This window comes from Zonotrichia albicollis, chromosome 10 (assembly GCF_047830755.1).
Source record: "Zonotrichia albicollis isolate bZonAlb1 chromosome 10, bZonAlb1.hap1, whole genome shotgun sequence".
Taxonomy (NCBI): domain Eukaryota; kingdom Metazoa; phylum Chordata; class Aves; order Passeriformes; family Passerellidae; genus Zonotrichia; species Zonotrichia albicollis.
In genome coordinates, this window is record NC_133828.1 from 37,290,138 (window position 1) to 37,311,272 (window position 21,135).

The window sequence follows — 21,135 nt, forward strand, 5'->3', positions numbered from 1 at the left end:
TAAAAAGGCAAGAAAAAACATCCTGGCTGCGAAAAAGATGGGGGGGGGGTGGAGTGGGGGGGGAGAGAAAAATCCATGGTGGTGTGCACAGTTCTGGTGAAGGGGTAAGAAACAGGCTGGTGAGGCTGGAGGGAGCAGGACCAGGCTGCTGTCAGCTTCTGCAAGCACACAGCTTCACTTCTAACGTGGCTCTTTCTCCAGACCTCTCGCACAAGTACTTCCAGAAACCTGGAATTGGTCTGCAAGGTTTGCAGCTTGGGGTCAGTATTTCCAGGGCAGCAAGTTCACTGTGCTGTGGAGAGATTCAGTGCACTTTGCCTGTCAGCTGGGCACCACAACCCACGGGATGGCTTTCACCCCAGCAGCTGCCCAGGCTCACTGAAACTGGCAATACAGGGAACCTGCCCCCAGCAGGGCTGGGCTTTGGTGATAAGGGCTGAGCATCTCTAAAGGGGCTGAGCACTGCACAGGCCTGGGGCTTGGGCTTGCCTCTAAGGAAAGGTGCTAGAGGCTTAGAACCTGCAGCATGAAATTTTGCTCTCTGGAAAGTCTAATTTCCAGGCCAGAAGGGAGCATTAGCTCATTCTGTGTGACCTCATGATAACCAAAGCCATTCCATGAAGCTTATTTACTCCCAATATAAATTCAGTGACTTTTATTTGACTTAAACAGATCTTGCAGGAGAAAGAAACACCCCAACTATTGGTATTTGTAATTACCTGAAAACCGCAAGGACTGTGGGCTGAAGCACAGATTTTTCTGCACAAAACCTCAATGCCTATCAAAAAGTAATTCCAGGCAGTGGCAAAAGACATCTGCCCAAGGGGCTGAGGGCTCAGCCTTTTGCAGACCCAGGTGAAAACAAGACTGTATTTTCACATCCCACTCTGGAAACAAAACCAGAAGTCCCTGCTCCAAAGTGGTCTGAGTCCAAGACCTGCTTCCCACACACAAGAAGGGATAATAAATACTGGGAAGATGGAGGAAGGAGCAGGGAAAGGTGCTGCAATGCTGAGAGGTGAGGCTGGGAGCAGCCAGGGGCTGCCATGAGTCCCTGGGGACCAAGCCATGCTGCTCAGTGACGCAGGTGGGCTTTGGTCCAGGTGTCTTGACCAGAGCCTCCCTCCAGCAATGTACTCAAGAGCTCCCCAGGGAACTATTCCCTGTGCTTAACATTAGGCACACGCCAAAGAGCTTTGCTGGCTGGCAGTCACTCCAGGGATGATGACCAGCCTGGGAATTGAGCAACTTCTCAAGGGCACTGTGGGGATGAGAAGGATAAGGAGCCCTCCCGGATGCAGGAAAATCATCAGCCTGCCAAGTGGTAGGAACCATTTGGTGACATGCAGTCACAAGGCTCAGTGGATTCTTCCCTCCATGTAGACCAGCAAAATGCAACCCCATCCCAAGGGAAAACTGAAGGTGGCCCAAGCCTGACACCCAGGTTGGATGCAGGGCATGATGTCATGGCAGCAGGAACCATGGATGCTCTCATGGCTCCTACCCTTCAGCAAGGGGCACTGAGACTTGTGAAGGGATGGAGAAAAAGGCAAACAGGCAAAAAAATAAATACAGCAGCTTAAAGAGAAATGAATCCCCAGAAGAGATAAGGGCCTCCACCTCCCTTCCCCCATCTGCTGCCAAAGGATGATGATCTAAATCACATTTCCTAGATGACACCGCGCCGATCTGCCCCGGAAGCAGCGGTGGCAGCTCAGGATGGCGCCGGCCCTGCTTCTTCCAGGGGATGAGCCAGGTCTCTCCCCTGGCATTGGCAGAGCAGCCACCACTGACAAGCAGAGGAGCAGCACTGCCAGGGACAGCTGGAACAGAGGTCCTGCCCCACAGCCACCACTGTGCCACTCCTCTGCAGCCACACGTTTCCTTTCCGAGAACGGGGGAAGGGATTTACCACTTCCAGTGCCTCCCTGCACATGTTTCAGGCAGGTTGAAAAATAAACACCTTCTTTCAGATGTGGGCAGCAGTGGGAACGGGTGCTGGAGAAGGGTAAGGCTGGGCTGTCACTCTCTGAGCTGTCACTGAGGGCTCAGAGGGAGTCACGGTCAGGTCACATCCTACCTCGATGCATACGGGCACGGGGTGGTGAGCAAAGCAGCAGAATACTGAGAGGACAGAAATCTGTGCCCCAAACCCACCTGCCCACACAAAGACACAGATCAGCCAGCACAGAGCTACCACACATCAACTGCCTTGGCACATCCATGTGACCACCAACTTCAGTCTTAACCCAGTGTGTGACACAGCTTATCCAACACCCTCCAATCTCCAGGTGTAGCAGCACTTTTCAGGACAGCATGATGAGGATCTCTGACTGCATGCTGGGGACTGTCCTCAGAGGCCACAAATTTGCTGTTATTCCCATTCCCCAATTTAAAAGCCTCCTGGTTCATTTAGCTTTCTTCATGCATCACATTTGCTACCTGTTCCTAAGAAGAGACCATCTTCATGATTTTCTGCATTCCCTGATTATGTTTCCCTCCTAAGAAACATCCTTTCAAAGGGCCTTTATCTGCAGGGTTGGCTGACGGTCTAATACTGCATCCCCATTCTGCACTTGCTGAAAGAGCTGATAATGTCCTAAAAAGAATTAACATTTAGATGTTAGTCCTGTAACCAAATCTGAATCAAACAATGATGACTGTTCAAATGTCTAAAGCTACTCAGGGGTATTTTCATTTAAGCCCTACCAAGCTTGTACCAGGGATGAGGAGGTTTCTAAAGATGCCTTTGTGAGTACCAGCCACTGAAACCCTTCTCCTTGTCCCTCCAGACACAGATACAATTATACCCAGCTCCAGCACAAAGATAAAGGCTGAATTACAAGAGCAGCATTATGCTCCACAATCAGGGTCCTTGATTCCAATTGACAAGGAGCTCAAATCATGCGCAGTTGCTCTGTGGATGCTTCCACTCCTGGAAATCATTCCCATCACTGGACAGAAAGGAGTTCAATAGACAGGGTTACCTTCTGCATTTCGTCCCCAAATTGCTAAATTACCTTGTCAGTTTGGGAGATCTTACAAGTAATGCAGGGTCAAACCTGGCCAACACTTGTCTGGGATATTTCTTTGCAGAAGGTTTAACTATCAGCTGCTTCAGTTTCCCTGATAAGAAGGTGTTTTCTTACCTATAGTGGCATGGATGTAGCAGGACAGTTATTCAGAGATGCAGTGAAACCCTTCTCATTTTTAAAAAATGGCATATTTATCTACCATTCTGGGTGATCCCAGAAGATAGAGAGGAGATAAATTGAGATCCTTTGGGAAGTATCTTGAGATCTCTTACAGACCTGCCTTTTGCTTTTACAGAGCACTCAAAACCAGAGCCAAATGAAAAACCCCTCAAATATCCAAACTCCCACATTAACCCCCCAATTTATGCATACTCCAGTAAGTGCTGTCCTCCCTCAAAAATCGATCCCGACACCCTGGGTGGGTGGGCAGCAGAACCCTCCTCCTAGGCTATCAGAGAAGGCATCTTTTGGACAATACATTGAAGCCAAAGTTAGTGTGATTCATCCCTGCTTCAGCAAAGTTCACCAGAGCGTGACGCTTCACATCAGTCCTCAGGGCTTAAGAGATTTTCCACAAGAGGAAGGGTGTTAACACCAGCATCCTAACAAGCAGTGACGTGAATAATTGTGCTCCATAGATCTAAATTCCTCTTGTCACTCCAGAGGCAGAAGTGCCTTTTAGCATGCTCTTCAAGGAAAAAGAGAGCCCACCTTTGCTACTAGTAACCAAAGCAGCCTGTCCATCAGTCCAAAATGCCTGCACAGGGTTTCTTCTGTGCTCTGGAGATTTCACAGGAATCTAAGGGTGGTTCTGGTAGCAGAAGTTACCACAGTGTCGGCCTGGTTATAGAGGCGAGAGGTCAGACTGATCCTGTAACAGCCTTCAAAACCACTGCCATCACAGCCTGCTGAAAAATGCTGATAAAAACGCCCTAAATGTGTGTGTGCAACTCTTCTGGGAAATGCAGCCTGGGCTGTACCCCTGGGACAACAGCTAACTCTGCTGACTTAACCCTTTGTGCACAGTCTGCATGCCTTTCTATCAAACCACTTAAAATTCCTCCTCACTCCTTTCCCACTGACTTTATCTCAGAGTGAAAAAGAAAACGTTCTTTTCTCCCAAACTTCAGTGGCAGGAGCCTTGCTGCCATCAAACCGCTGTGCAAAAGGTCCCTCAAACATCTCTATGTTTGCCTTGGCAAAACAACTGCAAAGGTCATGGCACTTCCAGAGGACTTTTTCCAAGCACCAGATTGGAAGCCCAAGACGGGTGTCCACCCTGCAAGGCAAAGGGAAGGACCTGCAGCATTTGGTCACAGTGCAAGTGACACGATCAGCCTCAGCCAGAGCACAGCCAGAATGCTGCACTGCTCCATGGCCATGCAAGGAGTGGCAAGGCACATGGAGCTTGTTTTTCCCAGTGGAGAGGCAATCCACCAAGGTCAAGGTGCTTGCACAGGGTATTCAAAGAGCTGGACAGAGAAAAACTGGGTTTGCCCTCGGCATTCCTGCTGTGCTCCCTCTCTTCCCCTAGCACAGCAGGACAGTGCAGAGGGCTGCACTTCTCCTGCAGATGCAGATGCCAAGCAGGGGTGTCTGAAACAACCCTTCTGTCTGGACACAAAAGCTTCTGGAGATCAGCTTTGGTTTAAATAAACCCAACCTGGGCTTCCTCTGTGACTTCTAGCTTTGCAGCTAATGGTTTCCAGGCTTTTTTATCTACCACCTCAACAGCCAGACGCTCTTTTTCTACCCCTCTAAGTGATTCTCCTGTAATGACAACTCCAGGAGTTGGGGTTTTAGGGAAAGACAGCCAAATCTTAGGAGGCTCTTGACACAGATCCTGACTTTTGGCAGCAGTGCTCCCTCGCCCACAGCTGGGATGCTGACTGCAGCTTGGGAGATGCTTAAGTAACCAACTGCAAACCTATTTATCAAATGACTCCAAGTCAAGGGCACAGCAGATGCAAAAGCAGATATAACCCTCCTCAGCAGCCCTGCCTGCACAGAGAACAGGCAACTGGAAATAGCTCCATCCAAAGCCACAGAGGGATGGGGGAAGCAGCACGGCAGCAGCAACAGTTTGTAGGTTATTACACCCTATTATTGTAGGTTATTCCACCCTGTTTATGCATTTCAGGCACTTTTTAAATGATATTTTTTTATATCTCACGCATTTCATACTGGTTTCTGAAAGGATGAAGCTCCTGAGGCAGCTTTGCTTGTTCTCATACATTAAAACAAATTAGCCTGGAAGGCAGAGACCTCCAAGACAGCAGGTTCCTACAGGTTTTGTGAAGAGCAGCACTTTGGCAGAGCAGGCTCCAGTGAGTGCCCAGCCTGGGGAGATGCTGCACAGACCAAGGGGGCTCCCCATGGCTCAGTGCATGCCCTGGCCCTGGGACCTGCACACACTCAGCACCCACAGAGCCCAAGATAAGCCACAGCACACACCAATGCCACACATCCTGTGGCAAGCAGAAGAGAACAAGCCACGGGCTTTTGAGCCTTCTGAGTGGAAACCTTGCATCATTTTACCTCCCTTCAGCTGATCCCTGTGCTCAGCCTGGCTCTGCCTGTCCCTTCCCCAAGTCTTCATGACCATGAGTGGCCATCACCCTCTCCAGCACCCAGATGAGACAAAAAACAAATTAACAGCAAATAAGGGATATAACCAAGGTCCTAAAATCTGTATTATATGCCTCACAGTACTCAGATCTTACAAGAGGTTCTCATTTTATATAGGAGCTGGTTCTTATCCCCTTTTTCCCCTGTTCTCTCCAGAGCACTTCAGTAAACCAGGTCTGACAGCAGCATTTCTACAGCACAGGCAACAGCTACACTAACAGCTTGGAGGAGCTGAAGTTTACAGAGCTTCCTTTACTCAAGGGAACTGCATTTTTCTAAGATTATATTATTACTTGGGCTGGTTGCTCAGTAATGCAACATCATTTCCCTTTTGGGTGGGAAAATTCTCTCCTTGTCCTCAGATGTGAATGATTTCAGCCTGAAAGGATGAAGGCAGACTCTGCATGAACTGTGCCCCTTGCTGAAGCAGCAGGATGTTATATATATAACAGCTGGGCATTAAAAAATATATGGTGATGGGTGCACACATATCAGCTGCATGTATGCAGAAAATGGTGAGAAAGAAGGGGTGCCAGATGTCACAAAACCATTTCCTCCTGAGAGGCACCCACAGACTTCATTCTTTCACCACTCCTGTGCTTGTAGCCCTCATGCATCTCCTCTGGATGAATATCCCAGCAAATGAACCTCTCATATTTACAGAAACAGCAAATTACAATGCAAATGCTGCAAAAACTGCTCAAAGAAATAAAAATTTGAATTTGTAATCAGGTCTGCTGCCACTGAAAATTGGATTCTGCCTTCTGTGTTCAGCCATTCAGGAAAGAGAAAAAGCCTATTGTATGACCTACATCTTCAATTGAATGTAAATAACAGGGCCTGTGGTTGGGGTTTTCAGGCCTCATGACAAGCTACAGACTATGGATGTTGCACTGAGCATTTTCAAGGGAATATTCCCAACTACCAACCTTTGATTCACTCGGAGCACCTCTTGACACTCCAGCTGGTCAAACTGCCCCAGTGCTGCTTTGCACCATTGCAACAGCAGAGAGGCACCAGAGCAGGTGCCAGGATCTGGCCCTGCCTCTTCCCATAGGGGCTCTGTGCACATCTGAGAGGATCAGCCCAGGTTTCAGCAGTGCTGTTTGTCTGCCTAGAAATATCCTGATACCTCCAGGCTCCTCACCCCTCCATACCAGAGAAACTCTTTTGACACTATGTGAGGAAGGAAAGCCAGAGTCCAGAGGGTTTACACTGACTATCTACAATCTATCCAGCTCCAGACTATTTCTCTGGGGGTATTTCAGGGGTTGCAGCCCTGCCTGGAGCACCCCAGGTGGCTGGAATGGCACAGAGAGAGGCAGAAAGCGTTTCTGTGCTGCAAAAAGTCAGCAGACTCAGCCACAGCTGAACCTTGCCATTCTGTAGCTATCCTTATTTTGGAAATGGCACACAGCTCCCATGGATGGGGAACCCACAGTGCCAGCCAGGAGGTTCCTCTGGCAGCAGCTCCAGAAGTGCTGTGGACGTTGGTGGTGCCTTAATCTCTACATCACAGCACTGAAACACTATCGCTGTACTGACAGGTCTTATTGGCTTGATTAGCTTGTTATTTGAAACAGTTCTGTATTCTGCTGGGGTTATTTTGTTAGCATGGATGAATGCTTCATTTAAACCAACACAACCAGACTGGTGCTAAAAAGTTTCATGTTTTACATTTTGGGTGAACAGCTACGGTCAGCAGCATCCATTCATTTTCACTATGAGCACCAAAACAAACAGCCTTTCTAACCTGGCATCATAACCCCTCTGCTAAATGAGCAAAATCCTCTGCCACCTCTGAGAGATGTGATGGTGATGGAGCCAGTCTCAGCAGCTCTGACATGCTCTCTGCAGATGAGCAGGATGGGGAGAATGAAAGGAGGATGGAGCACACGCAACAGCTTGAGAGTTCAGTATCTGTAAGAGCAGGTGAAGGAAACAAGTTGTCCCAGAAACTCCACACTCCTCTAAACAGATCAGTATCTGCAGCTTCTGATACTGAAAAGAATATTTGCTAAGGAATGCACCCACACACCAGCAAGGCTGGCACCAGCCCCTGCAAACGTGTCAACAACAGCCCATCTCCCTTGTCCCCCCAGCCACGAGAAAAACATGAAGGAAGTTAAATTATCCCTCTGAAGTGGTGTGGTGCTGGAGCAGAACGTGCTGCCACGCCTGCTGGATGGGCACAGGCTGGCACTGTGGTTTGGGGCTGGGAAATGAGACTTTGAGGGAGCCCAGCAATGGGCAGCTCTCCCCTCACCCTTGCCTGCTCATATCCCTGCAGGCGCAGTCACTGTGCATGGCAGTGCCCATCAATACCCATCACTGTGTGCTCCCTGCCAGCCAGGCCACACAGCTATCCCTCAGACCACTCATTCAGCACTTAAATATCACATCAAGTGCTTCCACACATTGGTGCAAACCCAGCTGCTCGGTGGACAACCCCTGCTACCTTCCAGGGCTTGAGATGAGGAACAGGCAGGAAGCTGATCTCCAATCTTCCTCCGTTTCTGAAATGCATTTTCTTCCTTCTCTTTTCTTTTTTGCTTTAAATTGTGCACCCCAAAGGAGCAGAGCTAAATCCATACAACCCCGGGGAGTTCATGTTCCCAGCCCACCAACCAAATCCACTTAGAGCTCACAGAGGAGCAGCAAAGATGCCCAAGACAGGAAAACCCTGCAGCCTTTTGATAGCAGTGCTGAGGTACAGGAGGCAATTCTTCCTTGTCCCTGCACCACAGGGGGAGGGAGCATCCTTCCTGCACCACCCACAGTCACCTGAAACCTCATCAAAGCCAGAGAGCAGCATCTTTCACATCTCTGCATCAGTGTGGCTGCAGGTAGAACTGGGCTCTGCCCCCAGGAGCCACAAAATACATACTGCAAAATGTGAGGCAGGTTTGGAGGCAACACCATACCTTTGTGCAAACAAACATCCTCAGCATCTTCTTCCCTCACTCCTAACTTTGTTTCTTCTTCACACAGAAAGTTTCAGGCAGAAAGTTAAAAATACACATAAATAAATACAGATTGTTTACCCCTTCTGAGAGTTTTGGAAAGTTTCTCCCAGCAGCCAGCCTAAATCTCTGTTGCAACTAAAGCTGGTTCCTTCTCAGGCAATTTCACACCTCATTGCCAGGGCTCCCACCAGGGAAGCTGCACAGAAAGGTGGCACCTGCCATGGGAGAGAGGGAGCAGGGACAGAAGGACAGACACAGATGGCAGCGAAGCAGATCAGCTTCTCAGGGAAAGCCCATTGCCAGCGGCTCCGTGCTGTGCTGGGCACCGTGGCAGGGCACCTGTGAGGGCAGAAGTGGCAGGAAAAGGGACATGGCAGGAACAGGGAGACCCCAGCCACAGTGACTTTGTCGGGGGGCTCAGTGTTACCTCTGCTGTCCTGTGGTGTCACTGGAATTATTCCCATTTCACAGATGGGAAGCCTGAAATTCTGAGACCTGCAGGAGGACAGAGCTTGTAACCAAACCCTGTCCTGACCCAGGCTGGTGGCAGACAGTGCCCTTCAGCTCATTCAGTGCCCATGTGAAGTTGTGCCAGAAGAGATTTCATGGAGAGATTTGGTAATGCTTTAACTTTACTGTCACCAGCTTTCTTGCTTCCTACTTCACCTATTTTTTTTCCTGTGTTACTGTCCTTGGGTTCAGACAGTATTATAAACACAGGCTAAAGCCATCTGTCCTCATCTCCCAGCAGACAGGCCCACAGAGGGTCAGGCAGGGAGGGCGGCAGATGCAGGCTGAGGCACAAGCCGGCCAGGACCCCAAAGCCCCATTTCTACACCCACTGCCTCACCATCTGCTCACTGAGCCCGGCCTGAGAAAGGGCTTTTGCCACCCAGCCCCAGACTGCTGCAAAGGGAGATGTAATCTTCATTTCCTGGCAGTGCCAGGGTGATGGGTTCACAAGAAATGGTCCCCCGGCTTCGAGCAAGTGTTTTCAAAGGTGGGACATGCCTCCGAGGGGCAGGAGCAGTGGTGACACAAGCAGGGACTGCTCAGGAGTCTGCAGCTCAACCTGAGGGTGATTCAGGAGATCTCCAGCCTGCTCCTGCAGCACCAGACAATTCCCGTGACTGACAGGCACGAAGCTGGCGCTAACAGCGAGTGAATCGCAGCTGTCAGGAGCCAGGGTAATTCACGGTGCCGTTTGCTGGGGAGAGAGCCACTGCTGGGCTATTTATCACTCCTTCACGGCATGCCCTGCTCCTTCTGGCTGTGCCTGACATAATTCACAAGCACCTGTGGCTGCTGAGCCCCGGCTGCACGGAGCAAAGCCTGCACCCCCGAGCCGGCCAGCCAGGCACCGTGGGCTGACAAATGGCTCTTCCAGCATGTGGACACATAGTCCGAGCTTTTCAGACTCCTAACAAAGGAAATGCATTCCTCTACTGACTCTCAGGAGTCATCAAGGTCACAGGAAAAGATGCCAGACTGAAAGCTGAGATGAAATTAAATATTTTTTTTCTGTCCGCTGAGGAATCTGCACAGCTTTCAACAAATAATAGGTGAGCAGTTTGCTGGCAAGTTGCAGATTTTATCTTCACAAGGTTGGTAGCAGGTAAGACAGCATTATTCTCTCCCAGTTTGGAGAGCAAACCGATACTTGGAGTGGCAGAAAGAAGTAGCTGAGCTGGGAACAGACCCAAATCTCCTTCATTTCCATGCAGTATCCTAGTCACAAAGCTGCTCTCACAAGCACTGCTAGTTAGGAGCTTTCTAATCCACTGCAGGCTACATTCCAGCTGATGTCCCTAGCTATACATTGGTCTAGTCTGGATACATCCTAGAAAGGCACGCCTTGGGTTTGTGAAGAAAATGAAAAGGTTATAAATGTACTTTCTCACATTTCCTGAAATTTTACAGATCCATGCAACTAAACTTAACCCCAAGTTCCAAAGCACAATATTCTCTCCACATCAGAAATTAAAAGATAAAATTTGACAGTCCAGCTTAGGCAGGCAATGAATGCTAAAACCCACTTAAAACCTACGCAGGATTAATTTGACATATTGGATTCCTTATACCACCTGCAGACACTCAGTGCTTTCCAAACTCATTGAGAATTAGTCATCCTTAGAGCTATGTGCCTTCTTTGGTGAGTAAGTGAGCCAGTTTACTGAATGACACTTGAAACATCCCTGCTTGTTCTGGGAAAAATAAGATTTATCCTGTGCTGGAACCACATTCAGCACAATCTGTAAAGCACGAAACTAGGCATTGCTTGTGATAATAGCACTGAAGATGTGGCATAAAAGGAAAAATTTGACTCTATACGTGACTAATCTGACAGTCTGTAGGCGACTAGAAAAGGAGGGTATTTACAGAGAGCTGATGGCATCTGTCCCCACACCTGATAGGGGTCAGTACCTAACCAGAGATGAGAGCATTGCTGGAGACAAGCAGGAGGCAGCCCAGACCCCGAAGATCACCTACAGGAGCCCCCAGTTTCCCACCTGGATGGGTGAACACATGTGGACAGCACTCATGGTGTCCCCCAAAACCCTTCTCAAGTTCCTCGGTGAAGTTTGCACAGCTCGCCTTCCAGTCTGTCCACATAGCCACAACGTGTTTACACTTTCCCACCCATCATTCCCATCCCAAACCTTCACCCACTGAAGCAGCTGTAGGACAGTGAGCTGGGCAAGGTTAAAAAGGAAAAGGAACTGGGGGGAGAGTGTTACACTTCCCAGCTGAGCCAGCTCTGAGTGATGTCGGGATGCTCAGCACCCACAGCCGCGGTGCGTGGGGACAGCGCGGGGTCCCACGCCACGAGAGACCCGCACCATGCGGACCCCGCACTCTCCGGCCGTTGCCGGGACGAAATCCCGTCCGTCCCCTTCTCCCCATCCCTATCCCCATCCCCATCGCGGGGCACTCACCCGGGCTGCCGGCGGGAAGCGAGGAAGGGCGGCCGACACGGTTTCGGGACGGAGGAGGAGGAGGGGGAGGTGGAGGAAGACGCCGCGGGGAGGCGAGGGGCAGCGAGCCGGCCGGCGGGACCGGGACCAGCCCCAAGCCCAGCAGCAGCAGCAGGGTGCAGGCTGCCGGCATGGCGCTGGGGGTGGATGCAAGGGGAGCCGGGGGGGGCAGGGGGGTGGCTGTTCACATACCCGGAGCGGGGCAATGAATAACCACGTAAATAGCGATTTTTTAATGAATTCCCCGTGCCCCCCCCTCGGGGCGGCGCCTTAAAAGTGCGGGGTGCCCATAGCGGAGGGGGTGAGGGGGGGGCCCGGCCAGCAGCGGCAGCAGCCTGCGGCCAAGTGCCGGCGCCCGAAAGTAAAAGGGCAGGCGGCGGAGGCTCCTCCTCGAGCCTGACATCACCCAGCCGCGGCTCGGCTCGGCTCGGCATGGCCCGACTCCCCACGGCCCCCCCCACCCCGGCCCGGCCCGGCCCCCAGCGGCCGCCCCCTCCCGCCCCGCGCAGCCGTCGGGCCGCCCGCTCCCTCACCCGGCTGGCTGCGGCAGCACCGGGACTATTAGCACTAGTAATAACAATAATAATAATAACGCTCCTTTTTACTTCTACTTTATTTTTCCTGCTGCATCTCCCAGCCGCGCTGGGCGAGCGTGACCCCCTGCCCGCCGCCGCGGAGGTGGCCCGGTTCGGTTCCGCGTTAAACACGGGCAGCGCGCAGGGCCCGCAGCCGGTGAGCACGGCCGCCCCTGCTATGGCAGGATCACCCCCCTCCCGCATTGCTCTGCCCCGAACTTAAATCGCACCGAAATCGAGTCCTTGACAAATAACTTCAGCTTTTTTCTTGCTTATAAAGCTGACTCCCTTTTGAACGCCGGCAGCAGCGTTTGAGGGTGCAGTTTCTGGCAGTGGTGAATTTCCCAGGCCGGGCTGTACGGGAGGCAAAGGATTTCCCTTCATTGTTCTGAAATTCCCCTTCATAATTTCATGCTCCTAGCTCTGGGAGGGAGCACGCCGCAGAGCAGTAGGCCGGGCTTTGCCGCGGCTGCCGGCATACCCGTGTGCGGGTTTAGGGTCCCCCTGAGCTCTCCCTCTCCAGGGAGCACAAACCCGCTCTGGCCCATCCCTGCCCTCCAGTCGCTCCTGGGCCCTGCACTTTCCCTCTGGTTCTGCCTCAGAACCAGACCTGATTTCCGCAAGCCAAGCAGAACCCGACCTTCCGGAGGGGAGGGTGGCTGGTGACAACTCACCGCGTCCGGACGGCTGCAGCACCGAGCAGACCCGGGGTCCGCTCCACAGCCCCCCGCTGCCCGCTTTGCCCTTCACCGAAAGCAGAAGTCGGAGGCTGACGCACGCAAACTCTCCTGGAAGCCTCTTTCCACCCAAGAGGTGGCACTGATGAGCCCACACCAGCACGCCAAGGGCCTTGGCTTTACCCCACAGGGCTCTCCTCAGCCCCCGGGCTTTCCTCTCCGTGCCACCTCTGAGGAATCCCTCTATCAATCCATGCTCTAGTCTACCCCCCATAGCTTTTGCCATCTTCTTGCTTCAAATTTGCCTAAACCCAAGGAACAAGTCAAGCTGCTCAGTTTTGGACATGAAGCACAAACCAATCATGGTTATGCTTTAGTCATGCCGGTAAGCACCCCAGTCCTGGCAAATGGAGTGACCCAGAAGCCATAGGCAACACCAAGGTGCCTCATCGACAGAGGGCATTTTTAGGCCTCTTCATTCTGTGTCTGGGTATTTACACATTCTGTATGGAATAGTTGTGCAAAACAAAGCTTCTGTCTTGATAAGACAGAGAGACCAATACACAGCTAAAGCTCAGGGGAAGAGCTGTGAAGTATTTTGATACTTTGGGAGATGGCACAGGTAGTGCAATGCAGCAGCTCAAACACTTGGGGATATCTTTATACATGAAATGCACAACTCCACACTATCAATTCCTAAGATAAAAAGTAATAAATATGATTCTTTAGAAATGTTTGCTAGTCCCTGGAAAGAAACACTTGCCCACCAGCAAATCTGAACTTTTAGCTGTGCAATACACTTAAGGCAGCAGGGCCACAGAAACCTCTCTGAAGCCAAGGACGCATCCTCAGGGCTGCAGGGGCCAAATGAAAACCAAACTTTGCCCTGACATGAAATGGATGCTCTCCTGTCCACTCACTCTCATGCCTGAGGGCCCTAATACCGAGTCTAGAGCTCCTTCCCTTTCCCCCACCTTTTCCAAGAGACTTCCCTAAGCCACACAGCAGCTCCCCACTCTTACTGCATCCTTCCAAGCTGTAAATCCAACAAGCAGGAAGCACAGTATCAAATGCTTTTCCAAAAGGGTCTCAATAAATTCTTCCTACTGTTTCCCTCAACAGGCCCATGGAGAGCCACAGCAGACACAGGCAAATGCAAACCAAACACTTCTGCAGGAGCAGCCCATGTGGAATGGTATTGAATGGCTCCGTGCCCCCATAGCACGGCCCAGTCTGCAATGCCACCAGCTAGGAAAGCAGGGAAGGCTGAATTAACCCTCTCTGCCTGTGGGGGAAGGGGATAGCTGATATCCTCCCAAAATCTGCCATTAAACCTGCCTGACCTGCTGCATTTCTGAAGCACACAGGGCACTTGTGACCATGAGGATGGTGTGCCCGAGTGCAGGGCCAGCAGCAGGAAACGCTGGCCAGAGGGCCCCATGTGCCCTTGGATGAGCCACGTCCTGCAGGGCTTGGTATAGCTGGGACAGGAATGCCACTGCAGCTTCTGAAACCCATGGCAGTGGTGAGCTGCCTTCACCAGCCCCAGCCAAGGCCCCACATGTATGAACCCATGGGCCTAAACCAGTACTCACCATCAGAAAATAATCTCCCTGCTCTCTCCATCATGGTTCCATGAGCAGCATATAATTTACAAGCACCTGGAAAGGAAACACCGGCATTCAGGCAGTTTCAGACTTCCTAAATGCAGTCCCTTCCTCCACAGGTGTCTGATTTGTCAAGGTTTAGTGCCTGTAAATTTAAAGCTACTGTGTTTTCCTGCCATCTTATTTTTTATTCCTACCTGCAGGGTTTCGTAAGGCATATAAGGAGTCAATTTATGACTGATATTTTTGAGCTCCAGTTTCAACAGCCACGTGAAAACAACAGAGAAAAAAACCCTCACTTTGTTGGTTTTTATTCAAAAAATTCTCTTTTACCCACTGGAGCTGCAGAGGGCAGTGTGGAGGGGATATGAACCCCGCCACCCATGTGATGGGTTTGACACCCTTGGGGGTTGGGAAAGGAGCATCAGTGGTGGGAGAAGGAAGAACTGCAGCAGGATGAAGGTGGCTGTGTGGAGCACAAGCTCTCAGTGAAGGCCACCAGCACCTGGCTTTTCCCCATGTGGTGCTGGAGTTGTTTATCCCCATGGCTCCCTATTCAGCATCCTGCTGATGCTGCTCCAGGCCGAGGGCTGCTCCCCACCCTCCTTGTAATAGGAGATTTAAATGCATGAAATCATGTCTGAGGAGCCAGATGGGCCAGGCAAAGCCTGATGTCGAGTAATGCCCCAGCATCCTCCTCCACAGAGGCTGTGACCTCAAACGCCTCCCCAAATCACGTACAGAGCACGTTTAGCACTTTCATCTGAAAGCAAGCAGCACATTCCACACACAACAAAGGAGTTAAAAACAAACAAACAACCTCACCAACACAGGAAGCCTCTAACAAAGCTATATATAAAACATGATTGAAATTGATTAATTGAAACCTGGCCATCACCATGTTTTGGGGGAGGGAAAAACAGAGTGTGTTTTTCTTTCACCTTGATTTCCGTTTTCCAGGTTGAGGTGGTAGAGACATGTGACAAAATTTGGTGGTTTCTACATTGTTTAGGTCTGAAATTCCAAAAAACCACGAGAGTGTCTGCAGAAGAGGCATCTCTGTAGCACTTTGGGAGGATTACAGTGACCAGTCCCTTCCCTCTGGTTCCATAGGAACTCTTCACGGCACAGCCAATGTCATGAAACTCCTGCAGCTCCCTTGAAACTCATCCCAGATCTGTCCAAAACTTGGATCAGGCTCATAAACCTCAGACAAGTTTTAAGCTGATGATGAATTAAGGTACAAAGTGAATATTTTCTCCTCCTGGAATTTGTTATTAAAAGCCCTGAGTTTCCAAAGTGGACAAATAGTTCCTAACTGAGTAATTAATTACCTTCACATCTCCTCTTGATGCCACAAGCCATCCATTAACAGACACCAATCATCCAAAAAGCACTTAATACGTGACCATTATTCCTGAAATTTTGGGGTTGGTGGTATTTTATTGATTTATTTTAACAAAAGCTGCTTGCCTCGTACCTCCATTGGAAGCAGCTTGTTCCAGGTATTTGACATTTGGAGGTCACGATGGATATGGGTCTTGTGATCCCTCTTCATCCTTCACAGAAAAATGCACAACTTGAAATGATGTTGCATTTTGAATCCTGTCACTGGAAAAAAAAAATCCCTTATTTTCTGGTGAGAAAAAATAAACCAGCCATCCAAATCTATCTGGGAAGAAGCAGTTCTAAATTTCTTATTTATTTCTTTCAGGACCTTTTTCCGCCAACTCTGGTTTGGAGCACACCCAGATATTCTGCAGCTGAGCTAAACACTTCAGAGCAATGCCCTTAAATCTGGAAAGAAGCCCCCAGTGAAATTTAGAAGGGACACTTGGATCCAATAAAGTTACAGGTGTGCTCCTCTATCACCAAGTTTCTGGGAGCACCCGTGGTTCTGTTTGCTCTCGCATAAGGAGGGCAAATCCCAGGTATTGGGGGATATGAGCACAAAATCCTGTGAAAAAAGCCACGAGGAGCAGAAGGCAGAGAGGAAAGGAGCCTCTCCTGTGCCGTATGGGCTTTAAAGTGATTTATTTTTAGCCTGCAGTTTGCTGCTAGAGCCTCTCATCCGTAGCTTTTGAGGCTGTTACCACTGAGGTCTCACCTTGTCTCAGGTTTAAGGGATGCTGTGCCAAATCTGGGTTGCAGCAAAGACACCACTGCAGAACATAACAAGAGCGTTATATTCCACTTTCATACAAAGCTAACAAATTTATAGGTTGTCTACAAAATCTCCTCTCTTTTATCCCTGTAATTACCCTCTCTAAAATTCACCAGGCAAGGGCAATAATTCAAATAACTTCAATTTCCCACTAACCTAAATGTTAATCCTAGGCTGGCTCTTGTGCTTCAGCAAATCTCTTCTGACCTTGCAGGTGTAAGTATGATGCTGTTTAAGAAACTTTGCCTGTCTGAATCTAAATCAGAGCCACATGGGTGAGAACAAACCACCTCATAAGGCACAGAAAGACCCCTTTGCCTTAATTCAGCCATGCACACAAGCATCATTTCATACTGTCACCCTTCTTTGCTGCTTCAACACTGTGGTCACACCTATCTGCTGTGAAGAAATGGCCATGGCAGATGTGTGATATTTTGGCCACCATACACAGAAATAACCATTGAAAGAAACTGAAGGCTGATCAAGAGAAGACAAGAGGAGAGTGGGGGAAAAAAAGGACAAATTTGAGCTGAGATATGGATTTAATGAACTTAATTCTCCCTGTGCAGACTCCTAATGGGACACAGATCCATGTGGATGACAATTTATACCAACTGACGAACTGTCTCTTAATGCCAATATCACAACAATTTTTCTGCCCATTCTTAGTCCTGACTATTTGTGCTGGAAGTTTTTTGAGGCATAAAATTCCAATTTCTGGACCCTCTTAGTGCTAAGGGATCATAAATGCAGCATGAGCTTCCAGGCAGCACTGCAAAACAAGTAATAAAATATTTATCCTCACCCGCCTTCTGTGCTTGTATGCTCTGCAAAGGAAACCATCAAAAGTGCAGCCACCAATTTACAGCTGGAGCCTTCAAAAGGAACCAAACTGTGCACCATATCCACATCTCTCTCAAAAACAAATGTTTTCACACCTTGACCCTTTGCAGAAAATAATAATAATAATAATAATAATAATAATAATAATAATAATAATAATAATAATAATAATAATAATAAATTTTAAACCAAAAGGAAAATAATTATAGGATGATAAAAAATCTCACATGGCTTAAAAAGCAGTAAGGCCTTTCCATAATTACAGTAGCCAAGCTGCAACCTTGATATACAACAAGGCATCTGATGCTCAGACCTGGGCCCCAAACTCACCTTCTGGGAACCTGAAACTTCATGAACTCCCCAGCATGTGGAGGCTCAGCTGGGCTCTCAGGGGATGAAAGCAGCACATTTCCACTCACGGGAGCAGTCCCCACCCACATTTCTTCCATTCAGGCACTAAATGTGAAGATTATAAACTCCTGCCCACCTAATTTCATCCATTTTTTTAAGAGTGCAACCAAAGCTACAGCCATTTTTGAAGTAACACCATGATCTTTAGCTGTACAACTGCTTGCTTGCTTGCTTTCCTGCTGGAAATGTTTCCTTGGTGCAAAGCCCTGTGCTTCTGTAGTGTCTCATGGGGTCTCCAATGCTGCCCAGACTGCAAGATTACTGGTGCTAAAACAAAGCCTCCTGCCACTCCTACCATGAACTACACCTGAGGTAATGTTCCAGGCAAGATCAGCATGTCCCTTTCCAAGCATAACCTAGGAAGGCTTATTTTCTTCACCTTGTAATGCAGCCAGGATTGTGTGATGCATTTCCCCCTGCAGCTACAAGGGAAGGAGCAGGTGCCTGTGCTTACCAGGTGGTGGAAGGAGCTGCTTCCTGCTGTGGTGGCGGAGGTGCCAGTGAAGGAGGTGGTAGAGTTTCTCCAGCAGCAGCACGAGGAGCCCCCAGGAACCTCTGGAACAGTGTGCTCTGCAGAGCCTTCCCTCCACTGCCAGGTGTCAAGAGCAGCAATAACCATCCAGCGCTGATGCCAGAGCCACAGGTCCGTTTCTCCAGACACACCAAGGCACACCCCATCCCTGCACCCAGAGCCCTCCAGGTGTCCCCTCCAGCAGAGGTGGAAAGGTGTCCAGCGGAGGCCTGGCCAGCACACAAACACAACTAGAATGTTCCAGAGGTGCAAAGGGCTGCTGGACGGTGGTGGCAGGAAAAGGGGACAGCTGCTGCACACTTAGCTGAAAGCAAAGCTAGGGGACCTCCTCCCACTACTGCTAGACCAAGGGCCCATCACATCCCAGTTTTGGGGACGAGCAGGGGCCACAGTGTTGAAGAGGCAAACACTCTCCACCAAATCATCTGGTTTCAACCATTGCAACTCCTCAGCGAGCTAGATACACAGCCAAGGACCTTCCCCACCCTCCCTCTCTGGATCTCCTTACTCATGTCTTATTTTAAGAAGGGAATTAAATTATTTAGTAGCCAACAAAGAAGCTATCTAGCAATCTCTGCCTATTAATCTCTTCATGTCATGCTCTGGGGTTTTTTTTTGTTCAAGCTACAGAGAAATGCGGGGCTGAGCAATCCTTGACTCGGGAGGAAAGGGACCACTGTAACACAGCACCAAGCAGCTTGCCAGCAGTGGGGAGCACCAAGGAGTGTTTGAAGTTTGCACAACAGGGGTATCTGCCAAGGTTAAGCATGCTACAAGCACAGGGAGGGCTCTCTGGAGCCACTGGCCCCAGGAGAAGCTTCAACATGGGCCCAAAATCCACAGAGCAGATTCAGATTCTTTGGAAACCACCAGCAGGAAGGAATCCTGGAAAGGTGTTTCCAACACTGAGTGACTGATTTGAGGTGGGTCACAGCAGGTCACACAAACACAACTTTCCTCTTGCCTCTGTTGAGATAATTAAAGTTAAAAGCACTTAGTCCAAGACCTGCAACCTTGAGAAATGAATACACTTTCTGCAGTGCGCCAAGGTGGCTCTTTTCTCCATGTCAGCAGAAAGCCTCCTGTGCCTCCCTCTGTAAAAAAAAAGCAAAGAGCCAAAGCTGCAGCTGGCCAGGCCATGGGATGGGACTCCCCTCACCCAGCAACACTAGGGCACTTAGCACTGGCAAGTGGAATGGTGCTCAAAGGCATTGAGAGTGCCCACAGAAAGGATGGAGAGGAGTTCCTGGTGTCTCAGGCTTTTATTGCACAGAAGAAGAAATAAATAATCTAAAGGTTGAAATTATCGGAGATGAAACAAAGTGAAAGGCAGTGATTTCCCCCTCCTCATATGTCAGAACTGATGTGTGGTGCTGGGGGTAAAATTATTTTGCTAAAGCAATTCTGAACCATCTGTCCCTTCAGCCAGGAGATGCTTTAAGTGGGCCCAGCTATTTCATCAGGTCTCAGCTCTCACATCAGAAAGGATGTGGGAAATAACTATGAACAGCTTCTAAGACATAATTTCACAGTTTTACAGAAGAGGTCATTATCCTGCATTGCTGCACTTAAATGTGCGATTTCAGTTCTGAATATACTTCATAATCTTCTCGTACTTGCCACTGATTCTGGCCTATTGTCTAATGTCTTAAAATACTTTCTAAGACCTTGGTAATTGAAATGCTGAGGTAGAAAATTACTGTATTACGAGCAGGGAAATTCATGCCTAGAGGAGAAGTGAATTGACCTGGAAGGTCGCATCCATCCGTGGCACAGCTGGGAGTGGGGCACTGGCTCCTGCTGCCAGCATCACTGCTCCCAGGCAGAGTGTCCCCAGTCACCCAGAGGACATCTGAAATGGGGTGTTGTAAGCTTTTAGAGCAGCAACCTTTTTTAGAACTCAATAGGGCTTAAAATTGAATTCCTTAAAAGGGTTATACTGTCTTCAGTAACTCATCACTTCCCAGGCTGGCCCTTTAATTTCCATTTTCTCCCCTCAGTTTGGGTAAGGTTTGAAGCCCAGCAATGCTGTGGCTTGCATAAACAAACAAGCCCCAAATACATAAATAGCAATTCACATCCTTTGTGCGTACATTCAAGTATTTCAAAAGGCACCTGTGGCAGCCATTAGCACTTCTAAATGCTTTTTGAAGTAATGGATTGATTTTTGGTGTGTGTGTGTGTCCTTCACTGGAACTGGCTCCCAAATTCCTCTCTGCTGATGAGCGAGGACTGGTGGTAGCGGTCCCGCGAGGCGAAGTCTGCGTTCTCCTCGGTGAGCTGCCTGGTCTCCATGCCAACTGTAGCAAAGGATGGTGTCACCACGATCTGCTCCTTGGGAGCTGGCCTTCTCCTGCAAGCAGAGAAGCAGAGGTGCCTGCATCACCCCCTGTTTGTTATGCACTACCAACCATGCTGTCGGCTGTGCCAGCAAGGCAGGGTGATTCCAGAAGAGGTTAAATCCTTCCCAGTGCCCCTTGGAGGCACAGAGTTAACCTGAGAGCGTTCTTCTTAGAAGGCACAGAAGAAATGTTCTCCCTTTCCCCAAATATACACTGCAAAATAAACGTTTTCATAACAAATGGGCTTCCTCTTTGGATATTGGCTGTGTCAACACCTTCCACGCCAAGCAAGAGAAGAAGGAGCACAAACCATTTCTAATGAAAAATATCCTTTTTATGGTCTCCTAAGCAATAAAAGAATTGTAATACTTTTTGTAATT

General features: G+C 49.3%; 2 protein-coding genes across 10 annotated transcripts in view; both read right to left on the reverse strand.

Moving 5' to 3' along the window:
- HEG1 (heart development protein with EGF like domains 1) overlaps positions 1–12,969 on the reverse strand; it is a 52,391-nt gene extending 39,422 nt beyond the window's left edge. For 4 of the 6 annotated variants that reach the window (XR_012582010.1, XM_026798238.2, XM_014273106.3 and 1 more), the window contains exon 1: positions 11,566–12,044. Coding sequence is in view for 4 of the 6 variants with exons in the window: in XM_026798238.2 (XP_026654039.2) it covers positions 11,566–11,737 (172 nt within the window). In the remaining 2 variants the exon portion in view is untranslated. Of the gene's footprint in view, positions 1–11,565; positions 12,046–12,853 lie in introns of those variants that run through there. The other 2 variants (XM_074548824.1, XM_014273110.3) reach the window with 2 other exon arrangements.
- A 6,691-nt stretch (positions 12,970–19,660) lies between these two features.
- Positions 19,661–21,135, reverse strand: part of SLC12A8 (solute carrier family 12 member 8) — a 50,220-nt gene continuing 48,745 nt past the window's right edge. For all 4 annotated transcript variants that reach the window (XM_074548830.1, XM_074548832.1, XM_074548829.1 and 1 more), the window contains one exon: positions 19,661–20,766. In XM_074548830.1, the coding sequence (XP_074404931.1) occupies positions 20,601–20,766 (166 nt within the window). In that variant the 3' untranslated portion in view covers positions 19,661–20,600. The remainder of the gene's footprint in view (positions 20,767–21,135) is intronic.